We start from the raw sequence: 13,378 nt of genomic DNA, 5'->3' as shown, positions 1-13,378 counted from the left end.
TCTACTCGTTAATCAATTAAGTGTTAATTAAGGAGCAGGAGGTGTCTGGGGTCCAGATAAACGCTCCTGCCTGGATCCACTCTGTTGACTCAAATGAGATCATCTTTCACCTGCCAAGGTGAATGCTACTGCAAACAAAGAAACTTCCACCAACAGGAAACACGAGTGTCCACGTTTGCATTGACAACAGATTCAATGAGATTAAAGGCTTTTGACTAAATGTGGGCTCGTGCACCCGCAGACGATCCGCCCTCTGCACATGCTGACAGACTGCACACAGCTCACATGGTAACTTCTGTCTGTGCATTAAGTCTCAGTGTTTAAATGTCTGCCTCTCCTCCCCATCAACACTCTGCAGGCCTCCAAATCACTACTGTAGTCTCCCATCCCACTTTATTAGGTACACCTACAGACTGTAATGTTTGATTCCTCACCGCCTCACACCGACACAGGGGAGGGGAAATTTTGTAAGCATCCTTTCACTTTTAGCCGTCTAAATTTAAGAGTCTCAGCTTGAAATGGGACCGTCTCAGCTCCGTGATTTACCCGCCGAATCCCCCGCCGAGAACAAAAGCTCTATCTGGCATTCTGAGCGTCCTGCCCTCCCCCCGGGGAGCCGCTGTTAACTTGTAATGCATTCAGCGGCTGCTGCAGCCTCAACAATGACTTCTGTACAATAAGAAATCAATATTTCATTAAAAGCTGCAGAATCTCTGCACAGGCACTTCAAACATTTGGAACCAAGCTGTGCCTTTAATTGCAGCTTTGAGAGAGAGACGGCGCTCTAACCGCCGAGGCATCAGTCAGGCGTGGCGGGGACGGTCATCGGCAGCACAGGAGCTCAAATCTACCACCAGGGGGCAGTGCTTTAACTGCTGGGATTTTTTTCAACTTCCCCAGAGGTTTCTCAGGGCGGGACGTCACTCTGAGTCCGACGGCGTTCCCAAGTGTCGCGCCCAGATTAAAAAAGCCCACAAAAACAGCCACAGTGACTCACTGCGCCACCTAGTGTTCAAAGCTGGTATTACGTAAGTTCAGGTCGAAGCTTTAAAGCTTTTAAACTATTGGACACGCTGAAACTGAAATCAGTGAGCCTGACCTGCAGAGATCAGGAGTGCTGCAGAAACACCAGAATGAACTGTAGTTACTCAGAGGGCGATTTAAAAACCGAGGCAAAAGCAGTAATTATGATAAGCCGAAGTACCCAGAGTGCAGCCTGAAAGACTGAATGCGGGTTTGTGGCTGAATGATGCGTCTAACAGCAGGAGATGAGCTGTGAGGAGGGACTGTGTGATGATGAAACTCGGCACCGATCACAGAGTATCATTAGAGACAAACATTATTCCCCCACAGTGTTTCTGCTTAATGCAAAACTGTTGAACATGAATAGGATTCAGTGGAAGTCGTTGAGCTCATTAGTGAATAAATGAGGAGCCATTAGAGCAGAATAACAGAGGAGAGCTCCCGCTGTGCAGCCTCAACTCCTCCTCGTCGTGTTTCTGTTCACCAACACCTGAAATCATCCACCGTGTCTGCTCTTCTGTCACACCCTCCATCCTTCTGACCTCTGCTGGGGTCGTATCTGATTTCCTCTCAGACCTGCGCTGAACTCCTCCTCCTCCTCCTCTCTTTGATGTTGATTTCATTTCTTTCCTTCTCACTTGTTTTTCTCACGCTCCACCGGTCGATCTGAAAGCGCCTCACCTCCTCCCTCCGTCTCCTCCACTTTCTAATTCTCTGTCTCATTTGCTCGTTTAATCCTTGGTCCTCTTCTTCCTCTCTGTATCTCACCATTGAGAGCACGCCGGCGTCCGTCCCTCCCTGTCGGCGTCAGAGGTCGTGCCTACAGTGATATTTGTGCGTGTTGCTAATCCGCTCTGTCTGTTTGTGTCTCGGAGCAGAAAGCGGACCTGGCGGTGGCCGGCTTCACCATCACGTCGGAGAGAGAGAAGGTGATCGATTTCTCCAAACCCTTCATGACTCTGGGGATCAGCATCCTGTACCGGGTTCATCTGGTAAACTCGCCTTCGCTCTTCTATTCTTGACATCAATCACAAACTGAATGCACGACGAGGGCTGAACGAGATTTAATAAGACGTTTCACTTGTTCTTCACAGACGTGGAGCGTGAGCGCAGACATCAGAGACTGGTTATTTCTTCTGATGCTGGTCACACTGGTTCAAGCATGAATACCTGAGATGTGTCAGAACAGCCAAATCACAGTTTTTACGCCACATTTTTCCACAGAGCGGTTTGTGTCACTGCTTCAAACCAAGAAACCTCCCAAATAAAGCAAAACATGTCAGAGTACAGAGATAGCGTGTACACATGACGTGAGGAGTCAGTGGGGTGGTGCGATGCCGGGGGGAGGCACGTGTGACCCCGGGGAACATGCTTTTTATGCCAGAGTAGAATAAAGTGTAATTGCACATCCACTACAGTAGGTGGCAGGGTTGTTATGAAGTGCAGCAAACAAACCTGAAAAAGAAATGGAAAAATATTTAACAGCGACGAAAAGAGACGGAGATAACGGGACAAACGAAAGTGTCCTGAAAGCAGTGTTGACAACTTAGCGACTTTGTTGCTATATTTAGCGAGTTTTCAGACCCCCTTAGCGACTTTTTTCTAAAAAGCGACTAGCAACTAATCTGTTGACTTTTTCTGGTGTTATTGGAGACTTATTTATGACGTCTTTTTGACATGAAAGCGGGTATCGCTCTTACTCTCAACAAGCAGCGGTGCTGCCGTGGGCACCTCGCCCGTTCCAAAGCGCTCACAGGCGGAGGATAGTCCTCCACCCGCTGCTATCAGGGCAGGAGACGTTCACACCTGTGCATCCAAACTGCAAATGAATCGCGCATGAGCGAAGCCGCTGCTCCCGCACTGACTTTAGCGCAGTCAGGTCTTCCTTTACTGTTGTGCTGTTTTGTGGATCAAGTTTAAAACTACTTATAAACACACACACAAAGTACCAGAGCGCCAATTTCGGGTCACTTTTGCCGGTCCAAGCCCGGGTAAAGGAGCAGGGTTGGAATTGTGACATTGAAAAAAACAATAATTACTAAAATAAATTTAATTTGTAGTTCTAACTAAACTCTAAATGCATTTAGGACGTTTTTACTCTCTTTATGTCTCTTCCACGATGTTATTTCTCTCTCCAACAACATAGGTTACAATTAGATTTGCATGACCAATTGTGCAAATTAGGCGATGACGTCATTTAGCGACTTCTAGCGACTTTTAGGACAGCCAATAGCGATTTTCCTTACTGAGGAGTTGGCAACACTGCCTGAAAGCAAAGACGAGGAAATGTGCCGACGCTGGCTTCACTGTGACTTTGTAGGTTAAAGTGTTTCATAGATATGAGAAGGGCCGAGTTTGGGTTTTTGAGTCGTTAATGTTGCTGATCAATTGTATTTATTTGTTTCATTTTAATTTCAGAATCAAGTCGGTCAAAAGAAAATGTTTACAGTTTCAATAAGGATTCATTTTTTTAACGAATCCTTGCTCGGGCGCCTCAGAGCGCGCTCAGCCTCGCTGTCCTGGCAGCTCGTCCCGGGTTGATAGACATCCGCGCTACCTATAAATGTGCTACAGTAGGACGTTTTGTCAAAACACCAGCCCGACAGGTCAATCAGCAACCTGTTGACCAATGAGATGAAACCTTTCCCTGTGCTTCCCTGGAACAGCGGTCTAAGTCGCACCTTCAGTCGCTAACCTCGCTTGAACTGCAGCTCTCTCTGCGTAGCAGGCACTGGACCCTGTGCTCTCCGCCTCCGTGCAGCATATGAAATAATAAAACACCTACAGCACCTGTAAGGCTCATAAAAAATGCATCGCAGCACAGCACAGTGGAGCTGTCAGCACCGCAGGCTTCAAATAAGCAGACAACAGGTTTAATAAGACGTTCCAGCAGAGCTAGCTGAGTTAGCTGCACAGACCCAGACTGAGGAAGCCGCTCAGCGTCGTACCGCAGAGCAGAGAAACCCCACCTCTGTGTGGAGAACAGAGGAAGACTCAGTCTTCCTGTTAAAGTTTAACTTCTTTCTCTCCGCTGTCGCCACGTGCTTCTCCTGATGGAGTCTCGACCTCGCTGTGAGTCGCAGTCGCAGAGAAACTCGACGTGTTTGTGGAGGATTCTCGTGGGATCTTTGATATTAAAATATCAGGTTCAGTATGAACAGTCGGGTTTGCTCAGAGCGCATGAAGCCTTCTTTTTACCAGCAGCTACATGGCCGGAGCAACTGGAGGTCCTAATAACTGAAACTGAAGAGACACAGGTGCAAATGTTTAACACCAGCACAAGCGTGTCTCATTCTGGGCACGGCTGTGATGGCTGTCTGAGACAGAACAAACACATGTGCGATGCAGCGTCTGTCCGGATGCAGGTGTTAGTGTCATGTTCCCCGCGTCTGTGGCTCACACAGCATGGAGAGAGGCCCATTGTTCAAACTGTGCTCATTGCTTGGCACGCTGTGAGATCACCTGCCTCACCGCCGAGCTTGAACCGAGAGCTTGGATTGGTTACGCCTCCTGTACCTGCAGCAGGTGGAAACGCAGCGAGCTGGTGCACACGTGCTAGAACATCATCACATCGGCGACGCCAGGATGTAAATGAGGTCATAGCTCCAGTCTAACGTGTGCAGGCCCTGAAGGTTCAGATGAAATGACAGCTGACCCTTCAGGGATGCGTGCGTGCTCAGATCCATCAGGTGAATATTAATGGAGGCGCCGTCAAAGCGCCGCGGGCGGTTTGCTTTCGTCCAAAGAAGCGCTTTTTAGACGATGTTAAAGGTCCGTTTATTTCCAGGCGCCGTCTGTGGACTCGCACAAACTTTTACAAATTGAACAGCCGAGCGTTTGCACCTGTTGACACTTCCTGTCTCGCCCCGGCTCCGTCCGCCTGAGGATTGGATGGATTCAGACACGGCAGTGAGGCTCTGCTGCTGGCGGCGGCGATGGCTTGGGTCACTCAGTCAATCTGTGAGTTTGGGACCGAGCGACCGCAAATATTCCTGCGACCCGAGAGATCGCGCAGGAAGAGGAAGAGCTGGGGGAGCAGATAAAAGCCGAGCCGGGGACACAGATGGAGGGCATGTTTCTTCTCCTCCTGTGATTCAGTTTGGGGGAGAAGGTGACGCCAGCTGCTGCTTGAAAAATATGAGTTTTCCAGCCTCTGAGGGAGGATCGGTGGCTCTGCGTCCCTGACTGGAATCTAAAGCAGCGCCTTCACTTCCTGCGAGTCTGACAGAAACCTGCTCAGGTTGTAGATTTTTGGGTGAACCTCAGTCTCAGGGGTTAGGACGCTTTCAGGGACGATTACACTGTTGTTATTAATTATTATTGAGTTCTCTGAGGATTGTGTAGGAGGAGGCGGAGCGAGGGGCACGTTTCCTGTTTTAGAGTCGTTGTTAGTTCGATGTATTTCAGTCCTGTGTGAAATATGAACGCAGGAGGACTAAGAAAGTCTAAAAGGGCAGGTTAACCCTCTGAAGCCCACGCGTCCAAATCACATGACCAATGCAGCAGCGAGACGCAGCCAAGTGTTGATTGGTCACGGTGTCCACGCTCAGTACACAGAAGTGTTTCGGACACGTGATGATGTGCTGCTGTTGAACTATGGAAACCATGTTTGTCTCAGCTCTGCAACGAAGCGTCCGAGCGTGTTCAGGTGTGTTTCAGTCAGCCATGTTTTTAGCGGCCTGTTTTCCCGTGCATGACATCAGCTTTGTGGCATGCACCAGTGCACATGAAGCACGCTGATCCGCAAAGCATGCGTGGCTTGGAGGCGCAGCGGCAGCAGTCAGGCCTGCGTGAGCAGCTCCAGTGTGAGAACTGTCAAACATTTATTCGTCATTATCATGAAATCGTCCTCGTCTCTCCTGATGGAGCTCCTGCCCACAAACACTGTACCTCTGCGGCTCATTAGCATTCTGTCCTCCATGTTTGACCCGGTCCGCTGTGAGAGCTTCGGTGTATCGACTCTACGATCAGTCAGCTGTTTAATGTGTGCACGGAGAGGCCGAGCTCGCGCTTCTTAAGTGTTTATTTAAGGATTAAGTTGAGCGAGAGCACATTTGTGCTCACGGCCTGCAGGCGTGATTTACGCTCTCACAGCGCCGGGCTGATGGGCAGATCCATTGCCTCGATCCGGAGGGGAGCTCCGCCCTCCCGCTCCAGTGTGGAGTGGAGAATGTGAACCGAGACGCCGTGAATGTATCCCGCTAACACCAGGCGTCTGTTATCGAGTGCAGCGGTGCTGTTAGATCAGCTATCAGGCCGTGCTGCACACACGGGCTGGTTTATTGAGCTGAGGGGGCGTTCCCTGAAACGCCGCCTTGTCATGTTGGTGCTGTTTGATTGAACTTGAGCAGGGCGAACATATTTTAGTCGTCACAGAGCAGAGAAGGCGATCCCGGGCCTGCTGCTGAGATTTGAATCTTGCAGCTGCGTCTTCCTCTCTTTGTTTCCTATTCGAGTTCATTGATCTTAGCTTTGATTGGGGGCTTTGATGTTTGTTGTGCTTCACATTTTTATGCTGGATTTTGTATCCTTGTTTGCTTTGTTTGGGCTCATTTGTTCCCTTCACTGTTCCCTTGTGGTGGCGTTTGAGTTTACACCGATTTCTTCAACAGCGTAACAGGCGATGTTTAGCCGACTGTCTACAACATCAGTGCACGATGTGAGTACGTCTGTGTGCGCACATGTCGGTGTGCAAACTCACACAAGCCAACAGGAATTAAATCTCAGAAGTCCCGAAGCAACTGAATACACAATCCAATCGTGTCTGCAGGCGTCAACAGCTTTATGTGCTTTGTAAACACACACACTCATAGCTGCGTGTGTGTAAATAGCTCGCGAGCACACTTGAAGATGGTAATCTGTTTAATTGCTCAAGCTGTTGACTTGTGCACACACATTAGAGAAGAAGAGCCATCGTGTTTACCCCTGCTCTCCCCCCCCCCAGCGCTGAACACTACAAATTTATGTCTGCTGCTGCTCCCAATTCATTAGTGCTCGATATATCATCACTGCCCTGCTCTCTGAATCTGAGGCACAGCGTTTCACTGCGATCGTGTGACGCCGTCTGAGCTGACGCTGAGCAGACGCCGGCTGATTGCGAGGAGAGGAAGCGGCGTCGTTAATATTAGAGCTGCTAGCGGCACACGGCTCTAAATACAGACGCCTGTAAAACAAGACAAGTGGAAATACAGCACGATAACAAGCTTCAAGTTAAACTTGTATCTCCTCAGTCTGGATGGTCTCATGTCCTCCTCGTGCTGACACATCTGCCTCCATGGGTCTCAGCCAGGTTTAGCACAGGCTAAAGTTCCTAAAAGTTCCTGTCGCTCACATTTATTCAGGGTCAGAGGTTAGATTTCTTTTATTTGTGCATGTGTTGAATTGCACCATGGCTTCGTGTGTTCCTGCATAAGCTTGACTCACTTTTGAAGCATCTCGATTTTCAGAGCCAACAGCGGGCAGATTTGCTAATGCTAGCTAGCGCTGTGACTGTGTAGTAGTGATGTGTCGGTCGCGAACGAAACGGCTCTTAGAGTCGGATCTTTGACGTGAACCACGCGAGCCTTGTGCTTTACACTGGGCAGAGGGGGGCGGGGCGGTAGTTACACTCAGTAGCACAGGAACAGAGCAGGAGGGAGAGAGAGCCAGGGACAACAACGTCACATTAGAAAGGTATAGTAATCATCCACAACTTGGTTGCAGATGATAAAGGATTCAGAAAGTTTATTCATGCAGGTCCATATGACAGAAAATGTGCATCTTCTTTTTGTTTTCATATTATAATTTATATTTAATTGTGTTGTGGTTTGCAGTGTTTTGTGTTGTTTCACTTTAAATTTGTTTAAAAGGGAAAAGCTGAAAATTTAAATAGTTAAAAGTTGAAATGTGAATAGTTGATTTTTGTATTATATGATTTATTTATGACATTTTATGTGGAGTGAATAAATAAAAGTATATTTACGGTACCCTAGAGAGAAAGCACGTACAAACTCCAAAACACAACAGAAGTGCTCCAGGATGCTAGGGGGCAGTGTTGAGCTTTTGTTACCTCGTGGCTGCACAAGCCAGCAAGTACCAACAACCGGATTCGATGTGTGGTAGTAACAGGTAAATGAACATTTGTTTTTAATTATTTGAATACATATGAGTGCTTGTGTATAAATACACAAACAATACACACGTGCTTTCAATTGTGTAATTTAAGTGATCTAGGTAGTGTCGGGAAATCAGTTTCACCCCGGTTCTTTTTATTCCTCAGGCTTCCAGAGATGCACCGGACTCAGTAGTCATTTCACAAAACCTTTATTCATCTCATTTAAGCATGCATCTTCTAGAAGGGAAGACTTGCCAGGCCGGTGCCCCTCTGCAAAATCTTCACTCCTTTGTCTGTGAAACACAGTTTTGTAGGAGCGACTGTATCATACAACCCTCACGGTGTGCTGCAAACTCTGTGTCTGTGCCTATGTGCACGAGCACGTGAATGCCTGTGTGTGCGCGTACCCGTGTGTCTATGTGAGTGCACGTGAGTGAATGGGCGTGTGTGCGTAACAGTTAAAGCACTATGTGCGTATATCTCTATGTACGCGCCTTCCTGAGGGTCATAAAAGTCCATCTCCCTTCCAAACCGAAGTTATTCAGTTACAAACTTTGAGACTCCCACCCAGGCATGCCCTGAGGAATTTCCACTCAACATTAACCTCTCTTTGTCTCACTTTCACAGTTCAAACTGGGGGAGGGTCTCCTAGAAATCTACTCCTAAGTTTATGACACACTCAGGCCTTTATTACATCCAGGGCAGTGTCAGAGTCTCTACAATAATTCTACATCCTGTCTAACACATTTCTAAACTCTAAATTAGGCTACGCATATCTTCAGTAGCTGTTTTGAAGTTCAGTTAATGCTAGAAACGTGTTTTGTCTCTAGGGGCCACCGTGTATATTTATATATAAACATATATTAATAAAACCACTTTTTCTTTTATATTAGTAATTCCTTTTGTGCATAATTTTATATTATTGTTAATAATAAATAAATTAAAGCAACAAAACAACCTGAAGAGCCAAAACCCCATCACTACTGTGTAGGTCAGGGGTCGGCAACCCTGGGCACGCGCTCACTTTGCGCCAGAAAGAGGAAACCAGCGGATGTCGCGCTAAACAGCAGCAGCACGTTTAAGCTTGATCAGCTGTTGTTAGAATTTATTTAATATTACTTTCTAGTATCAGCTGATGTTTGCTGGAGCCACAGCTGTAAAGCTGCTGGTCATGATATCGGTTTGGATATGTGGTGAGAGGGAAACATGAAACCAGGAGATGTCCTTACTGGATCATCAGAGCTGTGATGGAGAAACAGGTTTACCTTTTAGGTGACATGAATGAGTTGAAGTTATGAACTGTTTCTGAGAGACAAATAAGACCAGGATCCTTTTCTAAGCAGCTGACAGCTGGTAACTGTGCAGGGGCGGGTCTAGCAAAGTGTTGCCAGGGGGCAGGTAGGGCATTAACAGGGAGAGGGGGGCACAAAGAAACACTTTTCTTTCTTATTCTCATTTAAAATATTTAGCTTTTATTAAATAATTTTCTAAATCTTACAACCAAAGTTTTTATCTGACGTACATATACCAACAAGACTGTACATCACTGTCACAGCAGCGTCTGTTTACATTGTTGTGAGGAGACCATAAACAGCATTTGTATTTTCTGTTGTACACTTCATTTGCTGTTATGGATAAAAAGTCTTTTTTTGTTTCAAAATAGCTGATTACTATTCGCTGACAGCTGCCAACTTCTGTGAACACATGTAAGTGTGTAACTGTTATATTATTTATTGCTAATGCAAACATACGGCACATTGACTTCTGAGGAAATTTTAGACAGCACTCATCATCAAAAAGGTTGCCGACCCCTGGTGTGGGTGGATGGTAGACATGGTAACGGCCAGGTAACACGTGAGACTGTAAGTCGCCGTCACGAGGGCACACCTGCATGTTTGCACGTGTACACGTTCCAACCTTATTTCCACCATGGGTCTTCTTGTCGATGAAAGTGCTCCCTCATTATAACGGCTTCGCTGGTTTTTTGTGCAATTTTTCTTTTTTCTTTTTTTACAGCACATTGTGTTCTGCGTCCTGATTGGCTGTAGACCATTGTCAATCAATCTCATGCCGTGTCTCCTGTACAGTGCAGAGTGCGTTCAGCTTGTCAAATTTGCATCAACCTTAGACCCTAGCAGTGCTGCACTGTATGTGTGTAAGTTTCCTCCCAAAGAAACGCAACAATGTTTGGTTTCATCCTATAATTCTGGACTTATTTTTCTACAAAGGTTTGAACTTTGAGAGTTTAAACGAGAGAAAAGTGAAAACGTTCATGCGTGTCTGAGTGTGTAAAGCATGCCGTGACGGGTTTTACAGCCTTAAAACATCCATAATGACTGTAAAAAATAAAGTTCATGGGTTTCACCTGTCGCGTGTTATTTTCAGAACATAACTCCCGCGATAAACGAGCGACCGCTACATATTGATGGATGGCGCGGGGCCGGCACTTTGTCCTCACATCGAGAAAGTCGTGGGTTTGAATCCGCCCGGGTACTCGGGCTTGCTCCCACAGTGGGGTTAGCCTAATTAGCTGCCTGCCTGTGTTAGACCTGTCCAGGTGTTCTCTGCCCCTTGCCCCCTTGTGTGTTGGGTTAGGCTCCACCCCCCTCGACCCTGTGCTGAATAAGCAAGACGGGATTCTTCTTACTGTCCAACCAACCAGAGCTACGCTGTATTGCAAACACAGCTCCCGTAGGAACATTTTCTTTCAGTCGCCAGTGAAGTCGGGAATGCTGGATGCAGCCGCTGTCACCTGCTCTTGTGCCCGGGATGTTTGATTGGGTCTGAGCCACATCACACGATCGTTTCAGCTCTGCCAGCCTCATGAGCTGTTTCTGAAATGAGCCAGAATGGACAGAAATCAGAGCCTGAATAGATTGCCTCTATTACAGCTCCAGTCATCTGCTTTAATTGAGTCCAATCTGGGAGTTCCTGCTCCCCTCACTGCCAAATCCTTTTTCCAGCAGATGGGGGGTGATGGAGGCATCGCAGACAGCAGGCCACGTGATGAAGCGGGTCAACGGGAGGCGTCCCATCAGGGAGCGCTGGCTGACGCTCGTTAGCGCTTGAAAAGCTCGTCAGTGTAATTTTGTGTTCTGTTGTTTTTGTTGTGTTGTTGGAATTGCAGGTTCAAAGTGAACGAGCGCTTTTTGTTCCAGGAGCGTCATTTTCCAAAATGCACAGCTGTCAGTGTGAAGGTGTTTCAGAGTGTGCTGTGATTGGCAGACGGTCATTATCACAAATCGCCGTCCACGGCAGGAAGCTGTATCCTACCCTTTACAGACTGTAGATGAAGCACGAGAGCAGGCGGAGACCCGACGTTCCCGGTCAGGAATGCCGTGGTCATGTGATCTGTGTGTGTGTTTCAGGGTCGTAAGCCGGGCTACTTCTCCTTCCTGGACCCGTTCTCTCCGGCTGTCTGGCTCTTCATGCTTTTGGCTTACCTCGCCGTCAGCTGCGTCCTCTTCCTCGCAGCCAGGTAAGACACCTGTCTGTGCGTCAGCGTCCTAATTTTACCTGCAGCATGTGTCTGCGTTTCAGGAACAGTTTTCTAAGATGGGCCATAAATCGCTGACGCGCTCTGCACGCCATCCAGGACTTTGTATCGAAACTTTATTTACAGTCACAGCTTCAGACGCTCAGCTCTGTTTGAGCTGACAGAGACAAACCAAGCATTCAGCCACAGCACACAAAAAGTCATTTTATCTTAAAGTCGTGATTTGATGATGTCATCAGCTGCTTAGTGATGACATCATAACGAGCTGCACTTCAGAGTAAAAGCATGAAGAGAACAGCTTTAATCTCTGTTTAACTGTAATATGTGAGCAGAGAGTAGGAGGGGCACGCCTCTTCATCTGCTCCGTAACACACATGTTCAATCAGCTAATCACGTGGCAGCGCTGAGGGCGTTCATGCAGGTAGACACGGTGACGATGACATCAGATCATCTCTGGTTTCTGATCTCAGTCCAGCAGAGCAGCTCTGGAGAAATGTGTGATGATGTCATGTCAACATGGACCAAAATCAAGGAAAAAGGGGGTCTAATGAGGACAGGCTAGGTGTACCTAATGAAGTGTCCGCTGTCATTATTTCTGCCTGGGCTGATTTACAGTCTTCGCCTCACCTTGTGCAGGTGAGAGGCGAGTCAAAGCCGCGTCAGGCAGCAGGAAGCGTGGCAGTGACCAACCCGGCGTAACCGGAGGGTGTCCCGTTTCTGTTGAAGATCGACATAGAGTAAAAATATGATGTAACATTAATTCAATTCAATTTCAATTCAATTTTATTTATATAGCGCCAAATCACAACATAAGTCGCCTCAAGGCGCGATAAATGGAAGGCTAATGCTAAAATGACTCCACGCAACAGTCGTGCGCTCCAGCTGAGCGTCTAAACACAGTCACCACGTCGTTTCCTTTCAGGTGTCGAGCGTGACGTTCGTCTTTCTCGCCTTTTTTCTTTTGTTTTCTCACCGCATCGCTTTGACAGAGCAGAGCCGCCCCGCTGCGTAGGTTTAAGGGCTCCATAAGTGCAGGCAGCTGACCGTGAAATGTTAGCCGCGTGTCTGAGGCTAAAGCTACTCTGGGTTTTAATGTTTCGTCCTCTCTCCCCAGGCTCAGTCCCTACGAATGGTACAACCCTCATCCGTGTTTGCGGGAGCGGCGGGACATCCTGGAGAACCAGTACACGCTGGGGAACAGCCTGTGGTTCCCAGTGGGCGGCTTCATGCAGCAGGGCTCCGAGATCATGCCGCGGGCGCTGTCCACACGCTGCGTCAGCGGAGTCTGGTTGGTACCAGCTTATGTTTCAGTCACGCTTTCCAAATGTGCACGAACATCTTCAGACAGACGAACTTCATGTGAAACACGAGGTCATTTACATTACAAGGTCGTTTATAAATAATGGAGGACAGCGAGAACGACCGTTCCTGAGCGGAAGATGGCGTCACGCGGTGTCACGCTCAGAGAAATCACCACCGCAGCCCATCAGGCTGCAGCACGTTTCGCCTGCTCTGGTCACGCTGTGTTATCGGTACAGCAGTGGTCGATTCAGGAAGTGCCCCCAAACATGTTCATATGAAACTCCACCCCCTGTGTGCTGCTGCAAACCAGAGTGGGTGTGGGGAGGAGGTCGGGGTGGATGGATGCCACAGAGACACAGTGAGGTGAGCGCTGCATTCAGGGTTGGCAACTCCAGGCCTCGAGGGCCGGTGTCCTGCAGGTTTAGATCAAATGATGAGTTCGTTACCAGAACTCTGGAGCCCCC

At 47.9% G+C, this 13,378-nt stretch overlaps 1 protein-coding gene across 1 annotated transcript in view; it reads left to right on the top strand.

Annotated features, from left to right (window-relative positions):
• The window catches only part of LOC102205406 (glutamate receptor ionotropic, kainate 5-like), a 114,623-nt gene that overhangs the window by 85,850 nt on the left and 15,395 nt on the right, over positions 1-13,378 (top strand). Inside the window, exons 12-14 of the mRNA XM_013915586.1 lie at positions 1,902-2,015; positions 11,485-11,594; positions 12,727-12,900. Of these exons, the coding sequence (XP_013771040.1) occupies positions 1,902-2,015; positions 11,485-11,594; positions 12,727-12,900 (398 nt within the window). The remainder of the gene's footprint in view (positions 1-1,901; positions 2,016-11,484; positions 11,595-12,726; positions 12,901-13,378) is intronic.

Source organism: Pundamilia nyererei, unplaced genomic scaffold, assembly GCF_000239375.1.
Source record: "Pundamilia nyererei isolate P.nyererei 1_Seehausen unplaced genomic scaffold, PunNye1.0 scaffold00326, whole genome shotgun sequence".
Taxonomy (NCBI): domain Eukaryota; kingdom Metazoa; phylum Chordata; class Actinopteri; order Cichliformes; family Cichlidae; genus Pundamilia; species Pundamilia nyererei.
The sequence above is the reverse complement of the archived record's forward strand: the minus strand, read 5'-3'. Positions and strand labels throughout refer to the sequence as shown.